The sequence below is a fragment of the Choloepus didactylus genome, chromosome 19, assembly GCF_015220235.1.
Source record: "Choloepus didactylus isolate mChoDid1 chromosome 19, mChoDid1.pri, whole genome shotgun sequence".
Lineage (NCBI taxonomy): Eukaryota > Metazoa > Chordata > Mammalia > Pilosa > Megalonychidae > Choloepus > Choloepus didactylus.
Window position 1 is genome coordinate 41,780,196 of NC_051325.1, and position 20,144 is coordinate 41,800,339.

Here is a 20,144-nt window from a genome sequence, read left to right on the forward strand (position 1 = left end):
CCCACCTCATCACGCTGGGTATTCTTTCTGTTTCTGAAGCCAGTTGTGTTATGATTTGCGGGAACCAGGTCCCTGGGGTGGCTTCCTCCACCCCATCCCGCCCCCACCCCCGCTCTCGGGCAGGGAAAAGTTGCGGGTACCGCTTTAAAAATCCCAGCCTGGGCAAAACTTTGATGATAAATCAAGCGGCAGATCCCTCCGCCGCCGCCTCCTCTGGGCTGGCGGGCGGGAGTGGGAGGGAGGGGGTGCGGCGGCCGCGCCGAGAGAAGTGGCCTTCCGCGCAAGGGAAGAGTCCCGCAGTCGGAGGCGGCCGGCTGGGCGTGCGCTCGCTCCACGCAGCCGAGGCTGGGCCGGCGCCGGGGCCGGACCAGGGACAGCGGGCGAAGGGCAGGGGCCGGAGCCAGGCGGTCCGGCCACACAGGGCAGGGGGCGGCGGGCGCCGGGTCTGCGGTTTCCTGAGCCCCGATGTGAGGCGGCGGTGCTCCCGGCCCGAGCGCGCACCATGGGGGCCCCGCTCGCGGTGGCGCTGGGCGCCCTCCACTACCTGGCACTTTTCCTGCAACTCGGCGGTGCCACGCGGCCCGCCGGCCACGCGCCCTGGGACAACCACGTCTCCGGCCACGGTGAGTTGGTCGCCGCCTCCGCGGACTTCCCCACCGAACCCCACCCCGGGCTGCGCCGCTCCAACTTGGAGGCCCCAGGGTTCGAATCCGCGCTGGCCCTGGCGGGAGTCCCGGGGCGCCCCCTGCCGGGGCTGTAGACCTGCCCGGGCACCCGGGCCACCCCTGCGGGAGAGGGGAGCACCCCGTGGGCACCCCCTTTCCCGCTCTCGCGATCTCCCCCCACCCCACGCGCTGATACGTACACCTCCACGGTCACACAGGTATTCACAGTCGCCGACACACTCAGATTCACACTCAGTTGCTTTCTCACACAACTGTCCTCACGTTTCCAGACACCCTCTCAGACCTCTGCCCTCACTCAAGCACTCACACTTATGCCCACGACACGTCAGGCACCGTGCTGGTGGGCTTGCACCCTGCCGGTTGGCACCCAGGCACACACACCCTGCCACAACTCTTGCCCGCACTGGTGCACACACACTTGTGAACACACTTTGCTCGCCCACTCCTCTCTGCCCATCTGCTTTCCCTTTTGTGGATTTAACACCACAGCTACCCTTGTCCTCTCCCTCTCTGCATCTGCCCCTTACACCTCTGGGAAAGGTTCTGAGGGGCAGAATCGGCAGCCCGGGGCTGCAGCCATCACTGTCAGGTGGCGGTTTGGTGGGAGCCCCTGGAAGACATTGAAATAGTTGGGGTTGCTGCTTCCAACCAGAGGCATGGGAGGGGGAAAGGGATATGAGGTGTTTTTGTCTGCCTCTGGGGCTGGGCAGGGAGCCCCTATCAGTCTTCAACAGGATACACTTTCCATTCTCGTCCTCGGCCCTGGAGGACTGAAATGTGGAAAATCTCAACTCCAGCCACTGTGGAGCTGGGGAACAAGCAAGCATTCCCAACACTGGTTGCCTGGGTGTCAGCTCTTTTAGCCCTGGACGAGCCCAAGTTGGCAGCAGAGTTGGACTGTCTGAGGCTGGCAGCTGTGGGGGTTCCCTTTGCCCCCTGTGAGCCAGGCTTTGGTACAGGGCTGGGGGATAAATGAAAATGAAGGCGACCCTTCTTCCATTCATCCCCTCCCTGGAGGGAATCCCGATGTGGTGGGGGAGGTTGCAGCACCAACGCCGGGCACCATGTGCCCAGGGCTGGGGGAGTTTGCACAAAAGACAGAGAACCAGGAGATTTATTGATGGGAATGAATAAGGGGTGGGGGTAGGGGTTGATAATCAGGAAGGGTTTTATTGGGGTGTGACACATGAGTGGGATTGCTCCAAGAAGGTGGGCTTCCAAAGCCATTCTTGGGGGTCTCTGCTTTGGGGAAACCATGTTTCCTTGCACCCTTTGCCTCAACCATGTTTGGTATTAATTGCTCTGGGTGTAGTTTATGCATGCTTTGTATTCCACATCTAATTTCTCCCAACCTGGATGGAGCAGTAGTAAATAGGGAGGGGCTTATTATGATCCTCAATTTACAGAATGGGGAAACCAAATCTCAGAGAGGTGAAGGGACTTGCCCAAGGTCACACAGTAAGTGAGTAGCTGAGCTGGGACTGTCTATTGAGCAAAGACAGTGCTTTTTCCAGGACATCCATCTCCTCTGTCAGATTCCCTCCCATTCAAGGGAAAGTGGGAATTCCTTCTTCCTCTCCTCTCTTTGCTCTGCTCAGTTCATTGGCACAGTTGGAACTTACACTAGGAGGGTTTTCCAAGGAAGGGCTTCCCTGAGTTCATGGTCCTGAGCGGGACTAGGGCTTTGAGGTTTATGGTCATCCCATCCCTGGAGAACCAGACCCCAGGGTTTTGGGTGCCACTCCATCATTCCCTGGACCCCCAGGTGGTCCCTCATAGGGAAGCAGGGCTTGCCCTTTGTGTGACAGTCTCCACGTGCCCCCTGATGCCAGGCTTGCTGTGAGGCACAGCCAACTGTAGTCTCCCCCTCTGCACCCTGCAGAGGTCCAGCTGAAGCCAGAGGAGAGGGTGGATGGAGAGGAAACAGCACTGGCTGTTGGGGAACCTGGCTTCTCTCAGCTGACTGTGTGGCTCTGGGCAAGTAGGTCCACCTCTCTGGGGCTCCCTCTGTTCCCTAAGAAATAAGGAGGTTTGGCTGGTCTGCAGGGGTCAGGCTGCCTTCCCTCGACACTGCCAAGTTCAAAGTCACCAAGTAGTGGCTGCTGAGGAGCCCCCACAGGCTGCCCCTCTGCGGGGCCAAGCACCGCCACCACGGGAAGGGTTTGGAGCCACTCACTTAATCACAAAAAGAAACTGTTATTAATGATAGTGAAACGCAGCGAATAAGTGGGTCATGTCTAATAAGCCATTTGTGTTCAGGAGGAGAATACCAATTTGATAAAAGCTGTGTGTGCTGAAAAAGCCCAGAAATTGCTGTTTAGCAGATTGGAGGCTGATCATTTCATTATTCCTGGGCTCCACGTGTCCTCAGCTGATTCAGGAAATGTGGCCAGATCAGGGAGGTGTCTCTATGTCTGTGGGGGTGGGGGTTGGGAGTCGGGGGGGGTGGTCCTGGGCAGGGGCCCACTGGCCCCAACTGCTTGGTGGCTGCTCACCTCTCCAGCTCCATCCGAGCCAGCCTTGCCGCCAGGCTAACGCCTTCTGCCTGCTTGGCCTGGGCTTCTCACAGGGAGAGCCCGCAGTCAGGTGGGTCGGCAAGGACAGCTGTCTCACCCCCCATCTCCCTCCTACCTTCACTTAACCCACTTTGCAAAGGGCTTTTTAAAGGCATGAGGGATGCATGGGGAGGAGCGGTGCACACTTCCTAGGAGGCATCAGGCACTGAGAGGCTGGGGGCTAGAGGTCAGTGTCCACACCTAACAGATGCTCAATAAGTGGCAGCTATTTTGATTTTTCCTTATCAGAAAGGGCAGCTGGGGTGGGAGGAAAGGGAGCTGGCATTTGTGAAATGCCTACTGTGTGTAGGTGCTGCCAAGCTCCTTGTCCGTATCAATTCACTGCGGCTGACATCGTTCATGCAAGGCTGGTGTTGGACATAGGAGGAACTGAGGTTTGGAGAGGGCCAATGACTTGCTCAAGGTCTCTGAGACAGAGAGCTGGAGAGCCATGTCTAGGATGGAGGTGCATCTGGCAGTTCTGGGGCTCCCTCCCGTGGGTCAGCTTGAAGCAGGCTTGGTCCAGTCATGTGATGAGACTTTTTCCTTTGCTCACCCCTAACCCGAGTGCGCTCCCTTCCAGTGCCCCAAAGAACTGAGAAAGCAGTGGGTTCCACCAAGAGCGCCATCGGCTCAGAACAGGGCAGGATCTTCCTGAGGCCACATGCAAGTTAGAAGCAGGCGGCTGGACTAGACTCCTCATCCCCTACCCCTTCCAGATCTTGTCCAGGGCATGGGCCTGGAGGGCATGATCTTTGAGAGGGCCATAGACCCTTTGCCTTGGAATCATCCAGGGAGTTTTGTAAAAACATTTATCCTAGGGCCCCCGCCCAGACCCACAGGACACATTTGTGGATGGAGACCTGCAATCTGCATTTTAAATAAGCCCCCCAGACAATTCTCGTGCAGGCTGGTGTTTGGAAGCCAGTGCCTTAAGCATCTACCCCTGTCTGGTGGGAAATGTAGGGATGTCTGGTGCTTGGGGCTGGTTTGGTTTGATTTTGCAAGGGAGGGAGAGGTCCAGGCTGGAGCAGTTTTTATAGACCTTAAGAAAAACCCCAGGAAGCCTCGCAGTGCAGCAGCCATCCATTCTCCCACCCCACCCCTGCCACACACTTGTACACACACACTCCTGGGCCAGCACCTTCAATTATTAATATACCCCAATGCAGACAAAGATCCAAGTGCTGTCCTGGCGCTTGGTCCATTGAGTGATTCACCATCCTGGGGTTCTCTCTGTTTCCAGGAGAGAGCCGCGGGGTGCTGGGGGAGGGGGCGGAGGCCGCTGGGCCATTTGGCAAACAGCCTGTGCACTGAAAAATGACTCTGGCTTGCTCACGCTCCTTACCGAACTGTTGGTATCTCACCATCAATAAGCCGGCTGGTTTGGTGGCTGGAGATGGAGAAAATTGAGTCCTGTCTTCTGAAGGTTATGATGTTAAAAATGTGCTTGCCTTTGTCTCAGGCATTGGTGATTATTCTATCAATTACTCCCGTAAACACTCCACCTTGGGCTGAGGGTTTCCCGGCCTCCTGTGGGGAATTGGCCCTCACAAGCAGTTTTCCCCAAGTCCTTCACACCAATTGGTTTTGACACCTTGCCCATTAACGGCTCCTGCAGCCTCTTCTCCAAACGAGGGGAGCCGCAGGCAGCCGGCAGGACTTGGGGAATTCGGCTCATTGCCACAGTGACGGCAGGGGTGGCAGGTGAAGTCTCCCCATGGCAAGCAAGCGGGCAGGGTCAGGAGGAGTCTGATCCACGAGCCAGTGGCCGGGGCTGGAGCACCTCGGGATGAACTGCCACGGCTCAGGCTGAGCCAGGGAGGCCCCTTTCAATCATCTTTCTCAACCCCCTCTTTTACGGATCAGAAGACTGAGGCCCATCCATGGGCAAGGAAGGATTTGCCCCAAAATGTGTGGGGATAAGTGGTTGGCTTTGGGGATCTCCTTGCCTAACTCTGTATGAATAGAGAAATATATGGAAGCAATGTCTGTTGAGTGCTGTGCCAGGGCCTTACATGGCACTGTCTCTTCTGAGACGGGGGGACTGTCTCTGGCTCAGTGTACAGATGAGAAAACTGAGGCTCGGTGAGGTTAAAAGACTTACCCAAGGCCACACAGCTAGCAAGTGGTGGAGCCCAGACTTGAACCCAGCGGTCGGGCCCCAGGACCTGGCTCATAGTGCTGCCGAGACCCAGAGAGGAGACGGGAGAGGCCCGAGGTCACGCATGGAGACTTGAGACTTGGCCCAGTGGTGGAAAGAGCTTGGTGACTTCCACTTTTCACATCCAGGGGCTGTGCCGACTTCCACAGCCAGAATCCTGCCTCAGGAACCTTCTAACCTCCCTTGGAGAATGGGGAGGGAGGAAGTGCCTGGTTGAACAGCGACATGGGTGTCCCCATGAGGGGCAGGTGTCAGGAAGAGGATGGGAAAGGGGGCCTGACGCAATCCCACCTCCAGGTGCTTGGCCGTTACCTTGGACTTTGGGGGCAAAACTAGCTGTGGATGGAGTTTTAATGAGTTTCTGAGCCCTGAAGGGAGTGTGGGAGCTGCTGGGCACCCAGGACCCACATCCAGTCTTGCTCATCACCCCATTGTAATGACCAGGGCTTCGGAGCAGGGGCCCATCAGATTCCTTGTGTCCCGGCTCCCACCATGATGCCCAGCCCAGGGAGGTGGCTGGGAAGGAATGAAAAGGAGGACGAGGCCAAATTCTTAAACTTTTGCTAATTCCAAGTTGAATGTATTTTTGAACATTCAAATAATTTTAATTGCATAAGGAATCCCTGCTTGTGGTATTGAAAAAAAAAAATCACAGAATTGGAGCCCCTCCTCATCCCTGCTGACCACAGCCAAGGGCATCCTGGGTGGGTAACGCTGGTTTCACCTTGCAATGGGGGGACGCAGGCTCCCGGCCCTTTGGGATGCATATGAGATGCCAGGTCATGAGAGTAAAGGGGACTGAGGGATCGTGCCCCCCCATACTGTCAACTTCCAAAGAGACTCTTCTTTTAGAAAAGAGAGCAGAGGTCTAGCTGGGGGAAGAAATCCACCCTCCCCCAGGGGAACCTGGGACCTGGAAACCACCCAGCTGGCTCCCTCTGGTACCCACGAAGTGGAGACGTGAGGTGAAGATGGGGAGGCCGGGGGGCCGCTGCTCCTCCAGGCGCCCCTGCCCACGTCGTGCCCTTCCCTGGCTCCTCATCCCTTCCTTGAAGCATCAGAGTTGCCCTGGGACTCAGCTCCCCTTCTCAGTTAAAATATTCTCAGCAACCCCCAGGGCCCTCAGTGTGATTGCATCCTAGCCAAGAGATGACTTTAGGCAGAACCCACACAAACCTCTTACATTTTAATAGTTATGCATTTATTTTAATGTGTATTGAAAAAATATAACCAGCACATCACAACTGTGATATCACGGATATGATTGCTTAGGATGAGGCTAACAGTTTTCCTTTTAAAAAGTGGGTTAGTTTACAGGAAAACATTAAGGTCATAATCGTGCAGCTGGTACAGAGGCATGTACGTGGGACTCTGCTGGGTGGGGGTAGGGGGACTGGGGGCGTGACACCCACAGAGTTAAATGCCAACTGCCAAGGCTGCCCCCTCCAACCCCGCACCTCAGCCACTGGGGACCACTGGCATAACAAATATGATTGATCCAACATCTACCAAGTGTCAGGCCATTTTAGCCACTGGCGACATAGTAAAGAAGAGAGATAAGGTTCTTGCTCTCTTGGAGTTCTTGGTCTAGTGGGTGGAGACAGGTGACTAAACCCATAATGAATATCTAAGTATAAATCGTGATGGGAGTTCAGAAGCAGGAATGATGTTCAGCCTGGAGAATGGCATTTACCCCTGGGGACAGTGAGAGTATATATAGTAGTAAGCCTCCCGTCACAGAAGATATGTGAGCTGGACATGGTCATTTATTAGCCAGGGGAAGATTCCTGCCTTATTTCCAAAGGAGCAAAGCCGGGAGAACTGGGTGAAGCCAGCAGAGAAGCCAGAACACAGTGGGCAGTTGAAAGCTGGCTGTGGTTTTAAAGGTGTGTCACACAGTGGTTTCATGAAGGTGCTGGGACAAGGGCCCAGGTGGGCTGAGCTGCCAGCTCCGAGGATGCCTGCCCCACACGGGGGATATAGCAGTCAGTGATGGTGGCCTTCGCTGTCTCTGTGTTGAAGGATGGGAGCAGTGGCTCCTTCCTGATCTCACTTTCTTTGGCTCGGAGTTAGAGTGCCAGTGAGGGGAGTGGCCCTGGGGTTTTATCCACTCTTCTCCTGCCTCTGCCTTGCTGGGTGACTTGGGAGTTCCCTCAGTTTCCCCATCTGAACAATGGTGGATTCATCTGAGCTCTAAGCCTCGAGAATTCTTCCATCTGTGCCCTTCCAGGCCCTAGCCTTTGTCCTGCAATCAGCCAGCGGAGGTGAGGAATTCCATCCAGCAGACGGTGCTTAACTCTTAGTGGACTTCAGGGGTCCATGAACCAAAACCAGCCCTCATGGCACATCTCCGTGCTCTGGCTTCCCCTACATCCTCTCATTTAGTCCTCAGACACCCTATAAGGAGGGCACTATTACACTCCCGTTTTACAGATGAGGACACAGAGGCTTGGGGGAGAGGAGGTGCAACTTGCCCGAGGTCACACAGATGCTGAGTGAGAAAGGCAGGCTTGAACCAAGCTGATGGGACTCCAGAGCTGGAGTTCTTAACTCGCTCAGCTCTTCTGCTGGGGGCTGCCACCCGGGTGGGGGGTTTGTGGGCAGGTGCTTTGTTCCAGGGCCAGCGCCCCGTCTCATCAGATTCCAAAACGTTCGCAAAGGCCTGGGTCTGAGTCCAGCCTGGTAGATCTGAGTCCAGCACTGTTGTGGGGAGTGGAGGGGCCCTGGGGGCATGAGTGTGACCCTGTGGATACCTGTGTGCGTTTTCTAGCTGAGGAGGTGCTGTTTTTTGTCTGAGCCCAGGTCTGCAGTGAGTGTGTTTGTGTGGATGATTGTGTGTGGTTTTAGGGGCTGTGGCAGGGTGGAAGGGAGCTTGGGGGTTCTTTAGCTCCCCAAGCCCAGGGTGCCAGGCCAGAGCTCTCCGTCCTGCAGCCTTTCCTTTAACACCAGCCTCCCCAGCCCCTCCAAGCGGCTGCCTCAGGGGTGGGGCCTGGGGCAAGGCATAGAGGCTCCGGGAGCAGCTGGGAGGTTAGCGCTGGAGCAGGGAGCGGGGGTGTTTCTCCAAGCTATCAATTAGGGGGGCTGGCAGTGACCATCTGTGGCAAGTGCTCTGCCTGCCCCTCTCCCTCTGGATCTTTTTCTCCCTGGGTTTATCTCTGTATCTGTCTCTCTTTCTGGGTCTCTAGATCTCTCTCTGCATGTCTCTCTTTTGCTCTCTATCTCTTTCAATTCATTCTGCCTCTTCATCTTTCTTTATTCCATTCTCTGCATCTTCTGCATCCATCTCCCTCCCTCTTTTCATCTCCCCTTCCTTGTTCCTTCCTTTCTCTCTGAAAACACACACACACACATACACACACACACCCTCTTCAGATGACTTCTTGTGGAATTACACACACATATATTCTGTATATCGCAGGCAATCCATAAATGTCAGTTGAATGAATAAAGTGAATGAATGAATGGGTAGATGACCAAATGGTAGAGCTGGAAGGGATTATGAGGCTTGTCAAGACTAGAGGTTCCTAATTATTTTGGAGGCCACAATCCTCTTTGAGAATCTGAAGAAAACTGGATCATTTCCTCAGAAGACTGCCGTATCGTTTTGCCCACAGTTTCACAGTTTTTGTCAAGGACTCAAAGTCTTTCCCTGGCCCCTTGTGGAAGCAATCTTCATTTCTCCAGTGAGAAAACTGAGGCCCAGAGAGGAGCCCGGGCTGACCCAGGATACAGGGCCAGACTGTGGCAGGGCCAGGCTTGGAACCCAGAGTCCTTCCCCTCCTCCACCAGCCCACTCTGGGAAGCTTCTGGAACAAAGCTTCGTTCACTTTGCCCACCAAGTCATTGATGAGTATCTTCAGACATGGAACTGAGGAGAGAGAATGGAGGACATAAAACTGAAACAGCAGAGGCCAGCAAACCATCCAGAGGGAGGTCTCCAGAGATGCATAGCGAAGGTTATTGTGTCCTGGTGCAGTCAGGGAAGACTTCCTGGGGGAGGCAAGCCTTCTTCTAGGCCTGTATCCAGGGACCAGCAGAATGGAGAGGGGACTCCAGAGGTGAATACTGGAGCCTTGCCTGACTGCGTGGGTCTGACAGGGGCTTCATTTGGAGAGTCCTGCATATCCAGAAAAGTAGGTTGCAGCTGGATCCTCCAAGGATGGCTGTGAAGCTTGGTCTTGATCCCGAGGGCAGTGAGCAGCCTGGGAAGATTTCCGAGTAAGAAAGGCACCTGGTCTGGCTGGTGTTTGGGGAGGTACGGCTGGCCGTGGTGAGTGGAAAGGGGGAGCTCAAGCAGGACTTGGAGGCTGGAGGTAGAGAGGCTGGTTTGCCAGGAAGGTGCTGAGTTTGGTTTGAGCCTCGCTGAGTTTGTGAGCTCTTGGGAGGCTGGGGCTGGCCACGGTGTCCGGGAGATGGTGGAAACCTGGGCTCCGAAGGTGAAGGGAATTGGGCGTGTATGTGTGTATGCGTGTGTGTGTGTGTGTGTCCAGTAACACCCCATCTCCTTCCTCCAGACGACAAAGTCCTGCATGCTTTGCTTGTTGCTGACCCACCCGGTCTCATCTCTTACCTGCCTCCCCCTTGGTCCCCTTCCCAGCTACACTGACCTTTCTAGTCCTTGAACACGCCAAGTGCCTCCCTCCTTAGGACTTTCTCCCAAGCTCTTCCCTCTGCCTGGCATGCTCTCTTCCTACCTCTCCTGCCTCCTGCTGTCTCCTTCATGCTCCGTGACCCCCGTCGGAGCCTCGTCACAGTCATCCAGCAGGCATCCTGGACACCTGTCACTGCACCCATCTTGCAGAGGAAGAAACCGAGACTTAGAGAGGTGTGGTGGGCCTAGGACTCCACAGCTAGTTCAGAGCACGGGGAACAGAACCCATTTCCCCCAGCCTCAGTTTTTTAAGAGTGTCCCTTGGGGTCTGAGGTCTTGGCTGAATCCTCCTTTCCCGAAACCCTCAGGCCTGGTTCCCAGCTGAGGTGGGGGAAAGCGGAGAGCAGACGGCAGGGTGTCTGTTTTGCTTTGTGAGGTTTTAAAAAAATCATTTCCGGCCTCGGAGGCGGCAGCAATTACAGCCTGCTCGCTGGGGAATTGTTTGCCGCCTGTCATCGGTCCTGGGAAAGGGTCCCTAATGGAGGCCTGGCGGCCAGAGCGCAAGAGAGTGGAAATAGCGCTCAAAACAAAGCCGCACTAACGGTCTCCCGGCAGGCAGAGGCCAAGGAGGGGGAGGGCAGGCTGTCGACTGGAAGGCCTCTGGGGCCAGACGGGCCGGGGTTCACCAGCTGGCCTCCTTAGGCCCCCCAGGGGCCCGGGCAGTGGTCCCCAAACTGCAGCGAGGCCCTGGGAGCCCCACATCCCATCCTGGCTCTGCTGCCTTCTGGACCTGTGGCTGTGGGAGGGTACATCCCCTCCCGGGCAGAGGGAGAGCAAGCACAAAGACCCTTCAGCCATGGATTCTCTGGTTCTAGAATAGTCCAGGCCAGGCCCCTCTTTTCAGCAGGGAAAAGGGAGGTGGGAGCTTGGATTGGGGCTGGAACAAGACCTGAGAGAGGGAACATGGACAGCCTCCTCCTAGTCATCCTAATGGTGCTCCCCGGAGCCCACCAAGTGCCAGACGTTGATGGGTGTGTATGATCCCGTTGAATCCCCACAGCACCCCTTTTACGGATGGGGAAACCGAGGCCTGGAGATTTGCCCAAGGTCCCACCGTAAGTAAGTGCAGTTGGGGTTCAAATCCAGGTGAGGCCATCTCCAGAAGCCGTGTCTTTACTGAGCAAACTTGGATTTTTCTGACACAGTTGGGCAGTGGCAGCAGGGGCTGGGGTGGGGGCAGGCACTAGGTCCCGAGTGGTTCCTGGGAGAGTGGGACTTGGTCCACCCTGTCCTCTGCCCCTGCCCACTGGCCACTCCCAGAAGGTCTGCTCCCTAGTTGTCTGCCTCGGTCTCTCCCCTCCGCACCCAGCTCTCAAGTGCCCTCAGCCCTGCCTCCCCTCTTCTCTCCTGCAGGTCCCGGCTCTCCCTGGCTCCTCCCTGACCTCTTCCCAGCTCCTCTTGCCTCCCCTGGCGCCTCTCCTTTCTCCTTTACAGTCTGGCACTGCTCCTTTCTGGGGCTCTGGGGCTGCTGCCCCCTCCCTTTGCTCCCCCCACTCCTCCCTCTCTGCCCCTCGCAGGCAGCAGGGATGGGTACGGCCCAGGGTTCAAATCCTGCCACGAGCCCTCCAGCCTCTCTGAGCCTGATCAGCCAAGGGTGTGATGGGCTCATCACACCGGCTTTGCAGGATGTACGGTGAGGATGAAAAGGAACGGCATCTGCACGGACACCAGGAAGCCTGCTTTGCCTCCTCCCGTCCCTGCCTCCCCCATCCTGGTCCCTGCCCTGTCACCGGCTTCCTGCACGTTCCCACAATTGCCTCTCTCCCGCCCACACCTTACTCCCTGTGGCCCAGATGCGTGGGAAGAGAAAGCGGGAATTCCACTGGGGAAACCTGTTCGACTCCCACAATCCTGCAAGTGCCAGAATATTTTCTCTCTCCTTAAATCTCCTGGATTTGTAATTCCACCGCTGTCTCCTTCAATCTGCGTCGGTGGCCTTGGGCGGCACCCTGCCCCCAGCTGCCGGTGCCAGCACTGCCCTCCCAGTTTCGGGGCTGCCTGGCAGGGGACCTGGGCCAGCTGCCCGCCCCTCCAGCCTCAGTTTCCTCGTTGTCAGAAGAGGAGAAGGGTACGGCCTCTCCCAGGTTGTTTGGGGGATTAGGCGTATTTTATTGAAGAAACATCTCTCGAGCACGTACTCTGTGCCCGGCCGTCCACTTTATAGATATTAATACACTAAATCCTTACAACAACCCTTTGAGCTAGTTGCTATTATTATCCCCATTTTACAAACGAGGAAACTGAGGCATTGCATTATGAGGCACTTAACTCATACTAAGTGCTGAAAAATGTTGATTATTTTAATTTTTGTTAGGTGGGGCAGCCTTCCTTCCCGCTGCTGGGGGAATATGCCTGTGTTTGTCTAGAACTTAGAAGCGAGTGAGTTCCACCTGGCCCAGTAGCTATCAAGGCCCTACTGTGTCCCACACACGGAAATGCGCTCTTCACACATATTGGTTCGTTGGTCTGCAAAATAAGCCTTTAAACCATGGGCCATGTGGGAATGGAAGCTCAGAGAAGGGCAGTAACTTACACAAAGCCACACAGGGGTCAGGACAGAGCCGACACTTGCACCCTCACCTGTAAATCCGGGGCCCTGGAGTTCTTGGTGCTCCGCCTCCCCGCTCTGCTCCCCCCTTAGCCCCTCCCCTTCCTCCTGACCCCTCCCCCTTCAGCCAACACCTGCACTTCCTTGCATGGGGCAGGACACCGCGGGAGAAGCCACGAGGCTGGGTCAGACAGGAGGCCTTGCATACTACTCCATAATATATTCATGTTTGTTTTAAGATGAAAATGATGCTCTCCCCATGTTTTTTTTTCAGGGGTGGGGGCAGGGGGGTGAAATCGATGCCTCAGGCCGTGGCTTACCTGGTACGAACAGCACGGCCCATCAGAGAGTCAGTCGCCCATTCATTTCTTTGTTTCTCATTTTACGAGTGTGCACTGGAGCCTCCTGGTTGCTTAAACGGGTGTTAGTCCCCCCATGTGCAAGGCACAGGGTGCAGTAAGGTGACCCAGACGGGGCGCTGCCTTGTGGGCTGGGCTGGAAGAATCCGTAGGGTTCCGTCAGGTGGGTGGCAGGGCAGGCTTCAGGTATAAAGTCCGGCCTGAGTGAAATCCTGGAGGTGGGATGGGGAGGATGAACTGCGGGGTGGGGCCAGCGGGCCTAGGAGGCTGGCGGTGGTGTGGAGGTGCCGCCTCCCCCGCTCCCCACTCCACCCAGGCCTGCCCTCCAGGCCCCTCCCGATCTGGAAGAAAGGCTCAGCTTGTTGCTGTTCTGCAGGTAACACTCACCCAGGCCAGCTCCCTTGTTAAGAGGAGAGAATGAAGACTGAGGCTGAGAGCCTGCGGCAGGCAGCGCTTCCCTGGCTGGGATTTACGAATGCTGCTTGGTTTTCATAGTGTTTACTTTTACAGTTACCCTCTATTTATGGCAAGTGATGCTGATTTTCCATTTATGGCAGTAATAAAAGCCTTCTTTTAAGTTGAATTTATTTAAGTAAAAAGAGAAAGATGCTTTGAAAAGAAATATGAAGTAAATAATAGTGCAAAGTGGTACAGGGATCTGGCAGAAACGGTGGAGGTGGAACCCAAAAGATGGTACGTGGGATGGCCTTTCCTGCTCGGACTGCAAACTCCTTCAAGTTCAAGCTTGTCCCCTCCTCCAGGAGCCTCTTCCCAAATCTCCAGGCTGACCGTGAACCCCTTTGGGGGCCAGGGGGTGGTCTCAGGCATCTTGGGAACCCAGCACAGGACCTTGCCCGGCGTAGGGGCTCCGTCAAAGCTAATCTCTTTCACTCCTTCTGGCAGTGAGGACTCGAGAGCCTGCTGCACGCTCAGGCCACGATCCTCCCACTAAGCCATGCTGCAGTTCCTTAAGCTTTTACATAATGTCTTCCTCTCCACTTCTCCAGAAGAGGGACGCTTGTCCATTCTTGCTTGCCCATTATTCTGAGATGTAACAACCTTCATTGACTCACACCACGATCCCTCTCGCTGCAGGCAGCCCTCCAGGGAGGAAACAAAGAGAGCCCTTGGGTGCGTCCCCTGGGCCCATCCCAGGGCAGACGCTCTGCACCCACCCCTGGGGAAGAGAGGGCACTGTTGTTGCCTGCCCAGATCCCTGCCCTCCATGCAGCCATCCCCCCCAGATCCTGTGGGACGTTTCCATTTTGTTTATGTGATGTCCCTCCTCATGGAAATTTTACGTCCTCTTATTTCAGGAGCCAGGTGAGATTTACATGCAGGCAAGCTGGGGCCTCATTAAACACTCCTGCAGGAGGTGAGAGGGGCCATAGGCTTTCTGCTCCCATGCCACACACCCCTGGGGCCCCGCACCCAGCTGATCAAGGCATGGAGCAGGCTCTCTAGAACCAGCCCCCAAACAGTCACAGTTCTAGAGCTGAAGGGGGGGAGGGGTGCTTAGAGAGGCTACAGGCTTTGGTTGGGAATTTTGCAGTCAGCCCTGGGGTTGAATTCTGACGTCATCCCTCCTTGCTGTGTGACTTCAGGCACCTACACTCCCTCTCTGAGCCTTGATACCCCACTCTGTGAATTGGGGATGATAATAGTGCCCACCTGCTCAAGTCTTTGGGTGGATGAAGTGGCATCTTGTGTACTAAGCCTGGCACATAGGGAGGGCTTCAGAAGGGTTTCCTGCCTTGGATACAGAGGCAGGGGACTGGCCTTGATGGCCCTCAGGTTCTCTGAGCTTTGGTTTCTCAAGCTGCTGAGAAAGGCCCAGGGACTATGGGGCCATGGGTACCTTCAACCCGTCTTCATCATTGCAGCGATGGCAGCAGCCAAGAACAGGGGAAGAGTTTTGACTGCAGTCCCAAGGCCTGGGTTTGAATCCCAGTTCCTGCCCTTGACTTGCTGTGTGACCTTGTGCAGAGCCTCTCTGAGCCTCAGTTTCCCTGCCTGTAAAAAGGGACAAGGATCCCTGCCCCACAGGGTCGCTGTGAGGATTCCACGGGTCAGCCTCATCACGTTTCTTGTGTGTCGTGGGCCTCCAATCAGAAAGATGATTCAGCAGGGTTGCTGGCACGCAGCCACAGCCCCGCCCAGTACTGTCGGATTTATTTATTACCCTGTTTCATTCTTGGTCACATTGCACAAGGTGACTTTATGGGCCCTCACAGGGCAGCCTCCAGTCTGACTGGCTGGGTGTCCCCTCGGTCAGGCCCATGTGAGCTTGGGCGGCTGGTGGGAATGGGGACAAAAGGCTGGAAGTGGGGTGAGGGAGGCCGGCCTGCTGGGGTCCATGTTGTCCATATGTCTGTCTTATCCCTGCTCATGGGCATAGGACCCCTGGAAACCCCAGTCTGGCACACAGTTGGTGCCCAATAATTGTTACGTGAATGAATGAATGAATGAATGATCTTTCTGCCTCTTACAGTTTCTAACTCTGGGTTTTTGTCTGACCTTCCTTTATCACTTAATTCATTCCCTAGTCATTCATTTGGCACATGCCTAAGAGCACCTCCTGAGTGCCTGCTTCACTGGACAATGCAGAGGCCCTACCCTGGAGGAGACAGAGACACCCCGCTATCTGTCATCTAACACTGTGCTGGGGCAGTGAAAGGAAGACACTGAGACAATTAGGGGGGCAGCAAAGAGGGCTCCCACCCTGGCCTGGGGAGGGGGGTGCCTCCAGGCAGAAGGCACCTGTCAGTCCAGACTCCAGGGACATCAGGATGTAAGTGGCTAAGAGGGGCGGGAGGGGCTGCAGTTGGTAGCAAGGCAGGGCCAGAGCCTGAGGTTGTAGATGCCCAATCTGGAACCCTGAACTTGACCCTGAGGGCTGGCAGTTTCTGAACTGGGCATCCTAAGTATGGGGTTTCCTGGAGCTCCCAGGCACTCTGGAGCAGGGAGAAAAGGTCCCATCTCTGCCTCTCACCAGAGTCGTTGTGGTGCGTCCTATATAATAGCAGCAATGTGTTTATTGAACACCTACTATGCACCTGACATTGTTCTAGGTGCTGGGCTTCAGCAGTAAACAAAACAGACTAAAATCTCCTGCCTTTAGGGACAGTAGGTGAGATCGGTAGGTAAAATATACTATGATAGTGATATGTGGTAATGAAAATCGATGAAGAAGGGAAAGGGAGGGTGGGGGTGGGGCGCAGGGAAGAACTCCCTGAGGAGGTGACATGAGCAAAGACTTGAAGGTGAGAAGTGAGCTGTGTGAGCATCAGGGGAGTCGCATTCTAGGCACAAGTCCAAGGAAACTTTTGTTGCATGAAAACCAACACAGTGGGCCAAGGAAGCCATTGGAGGCTTTGAGCAGGGGAGTGTCACAGTATGTCCCAGCAAGAGATGGGCCTGCAGGGCCACACCGCTTTGCTCCCCTCACCCTCTACTTCTTTCTGGCTTCAGCTCTGTCTTGGCTTTCCTGACTAGGAGCTGTCCCTGCTCCCTGATCTTGTTCTGGCTGAATTCAAAGGACTTGAGAAGCCCAGAGGAGAGACTGATAAGTGGACTGGGGACCAATCCCTGCAGGCTTCCTGGAGGTGGCAGCCTCAAACCAGAGATTTGAAGATTGGACAGGCAGGGATAGCTGTGCAGAGGGAAGAAGATTTGGGGCTGAACCAGAGGTTCTGAGGTAGAGAATCTGAGCTCATAACTAGAGGGAGCTGGGGGCTGCACTAAGTCTACCTTTGGTGGACAAACCTCTCAGGCTTGTGTGGTCCCCTCTGGCTGCTGGGCGGGGAGGGCCATCGGGAGCCAATGAGGAAGGAGAGGAGGCACAGGACTGATGGATGAGAGGACACAAGGCCCAGGAGTGAGTGAAATATAAATGTCGTGGCCACTGTTTAAGCTGATGAAGCTACAAAGAAGCATTTTTAAAAATGTTTACAGACATGACATGATTTTTTGAGCTGAAAGGTGAGAAGGGAGTGCTATTTATTGAGCACCTACTATGTGCCAGGCACAAGGCATATGCTTCCCTGTTTTAATCTTCCCCTTGGTCCTGTTTTCAGGTAAAGGAGCTTGCCCAGGGGCACACAGCTAAGAAAGAGAGGAAATAGGATTTGAATCCAGGCCTGAAGGAAAACCCTGTTTGTGCTGAACCAGAGCCTGGAAGGTTAGGGAGGAGGTCAGGCTTGGGTCTGGAAGGGCAGGCAAGATCTTCCGGGCCATCCCCCGCCTCTCCCAGAAGCTAAGCCCAGTGCTTCGGGCCAGGACCCAGGGCTGTTTCCTGCAGATGATGCACCGATAACTGGGCCTGGGGTTAATTAATACATCACTCCCCCAATTAAAAGCAGAAAGGAAGAAGATGTTGCATTCAATCAAACCCCTTTCTCCTTCTCCTGAAGAATCCTAATTTGTGACACCGTTTTTAATTGTCTTCCCAGCGAGCCTGGCCCAGCTTGGGCCTTGGGGCTGGAGAACACAATTGCATCTTTCTCAAAAATCTGTAATTATACTGGCCTCCCTGGGGACTGGCTGTGAGGAGTTACCTGAGCAGGGAGAGAGGGCTCAGAGGCGGGAGAAAGTCAAAGAGGAGAGATGGGTTTTATGTCCTGAGCTCAGCAGTGATGCTAACGCTGGAGAATGGGGGGCTGGAGAGAAGGAGGTGGGGCTGGGGGACAGGGAGGAGGAGCTGCAGAAGGCTGATCTAGAAGTTAGTTTTTCACTCTAGAGTCCTCTAGGACTGGGTTCAAATTTAATTACTTACTCACTGTGTGCCCTTGGACAAGTCACTTAACCTCTCTGAGCCTCAGCTTCCCAATCTGAAAAACAGGATAATAATGATCACACCTACCCCATAGTATCATGATGGGAATGTGGGAAAATGTACGCAAAGAGCTTGGCACAGTGCCTGGCACATAGCAAGCACTCTATTTTTCTTAGAGATGATTATTATTACATTATCATCATCATCATTGTCCTCATCATTACTAGATATACTAAATTCCAGTTTCTGGTGCTGACGCAGTGTCCTCATAGAGTTAGGAGAGGGAGAAAGAACCTCTTGCCAATTACAGCTGCCCATCTTTAGTGGCTGTGGGAGGAATTGAGCTCCCCATCTCTGGAGGTATGCAAGTGAGGTGCAGGAGTGTGGAGCCTGCTGGCTGAACTTTACCTGATAGTTCAGACCAGACCTTGATGAGGGCTGGTGAGCCCCTGGGTCTTGGTCACAACTGCTGGTCAGATCTAGGTTCAAAATCCAGCTCTGTGTGAATCGTGGGCAAGCGTGTTACCGTTCTGAGCCTCATTTTCCTCACATGTCATATGGGAGTGGATTAGAGACCATATCAGCATAGTGCTAGGCATAAGTAAAGGCTCAATAAATGGTGGGGAGTTTTTTTTAACAAGCTCTCTGGATTTCCCTCCTCCCTGCCTTTACTCACACCCATCCTGCTACCTGACATGCCTTTGTGTCTTGCCTTTGCCTGTCAGTATCCACCCATCCTTTAAGGCCTGGCTTACATGCTGCCTCCTCTCTGAAGCCTTCCCAGATTCCTCCCACCCTCAAGTGGAAGTGACCTTTCCCCTTCCCAGTCCCCAGGGTACTGCCTTATGAAGTACATCACTTTCTCTCTCAGATTGTCTGAGCTGGTGGGACTCTCAAGGACCATCAAGACTGACCTCCACTGTCCAGCTCCTGGCAGGGTCTGAGGGGACCAGAGGGACCCCAGGGCCAGGACTGAGCTACGGGGAGGGAGAGCTGGTGGCCCCAATGCCACCAACTCACCTGGCTCCCAGGACACCTTAGGAACCAGATTCTCTCTCCATCCTCACACTCAAAGCCCCCCCACCCCCACCCCCACCCCAGGAGGGTGGGGAGGTCATGCCCCAGAACCACTCACCCCACCCAGGGCTAAGGCTGGGGCCATACCTCCTCTGGGAAGCCTGTCCTGATTGCCTCAGGTTGGGTAAAATGCTTCCTCTGTGCCTGCCCAAGGCCTTTCTACTCAGAATAAACCAGCTCCTGCCCCACGAGACCCCACCAGGCTGGCCATTTTGGACATTTCTTTTAAAAAAGAACTCTACCACCGAAAAGAGTTTGAACACTCTGAAAGGGCATGGACTCCGAGTCTTACAGGCCTTGGTTCAAGTCCAAACTCTGCTGTGTGACCCTGGGAGGGCGATTTACCTGCTCTGGGCCTTGCTTGCCCCCAGGAGCAGTGGGGAGCTGTGATGGAGCGGGGGCGGGAGGTGTGGCACAGGTTCATCACCCTCTTGTCCTGCGCTAGCCAGGACATTGGCTACTGGCCACACATGGCTACTGAGCACGGGAATGTGGCTAGTTCAAACTGAGATGTGCTGTAAATGTAAAATACCGTAAAAATACGGGTTTCCAAGATTTAGCATGAAAACAGAATATAAAATATCTCATCAGTAACTTTTATTATCTGTTGAAATAATATTTTTGATATCTTGGGTTAAATAAAATATATTATTAAAATTAATTTCACCTGTTCCTTTTTACTTTTTAAAATGTGGCTCCCAGAACATTCAAAATTCCATATGGGATGCGCATTTGTGGCTTGTATCCTATTTCTGTTGGATAGCCACGACTGTAATTTTTGTGACGCTGAGGCTGTGTGGTTGCAGTCTGCCTTCAAGGCTCTTGACTCCCCATCCAGTGCTCTTGCCCTAACCCAGGCTGCTGTGCCCATGTCGGCCTCCAGGGCTGGGTCTGACCGGGGATGAGAGGGCCTGGCCAAGGACTCGGCCTGACCTTGCTGACCCCTAGCTGCTGAGTATCCCCAGACCAGACACTGCCCTCTCCGAGCCTTGCTTTCTGCATCAGTAAAGAGAGATGATGGACCAAGGTCAGGTTTTCAGACAGTTCTTGGGGACCTCCCGGTAAGGGGAGACTGAGCAAGGATAATTGGGGGCCCAGCCTCTCCCAGTCACCCTGACGGAGCCTCCCCCCAAGAGCATCCCATCTCTGCCCTTCCTGCCACTCATGAGATCAACACATGCGATTTCTTCTCTGCCAGATGTGATTCCCCAACGCATCTATTTCTGGGAGGAGGAGAAGCACAGGGGCTGAGTCACACAGGCAGGGATTGGAGGGCTGGCTCTGCCCTTCTTAGCTCTGTGACCTTGGGCAAGCCATCCCCCTGATAGCT

General features: G+C 54.7%; 1 protein-coding gene across 1 annotated transcript in view; it reads left to right on the top strand.

Annotated features, from left to right (window-relative positions):
- Positions 1-286: 286 nt before the first annotated feature.
- The window catches only part of VSTM2L (V-set and transmembrane domain containing 2 like), a 33,987-nt gene continuing 14,129 nt past the window's right edge, over positions 287-20,144 (top strand). Inside the window, exon 1 of the mRNA XM_037812131.1 lies at positions 287-623. Within this exon, the coding sequence (XP_037668059.1) occupies positions 503-623 (121 nt within the window). The 5' untranslated portion in view covers positions 287-502. The remainder of the gene's footprint in view (positions 624-20,144) is intronic.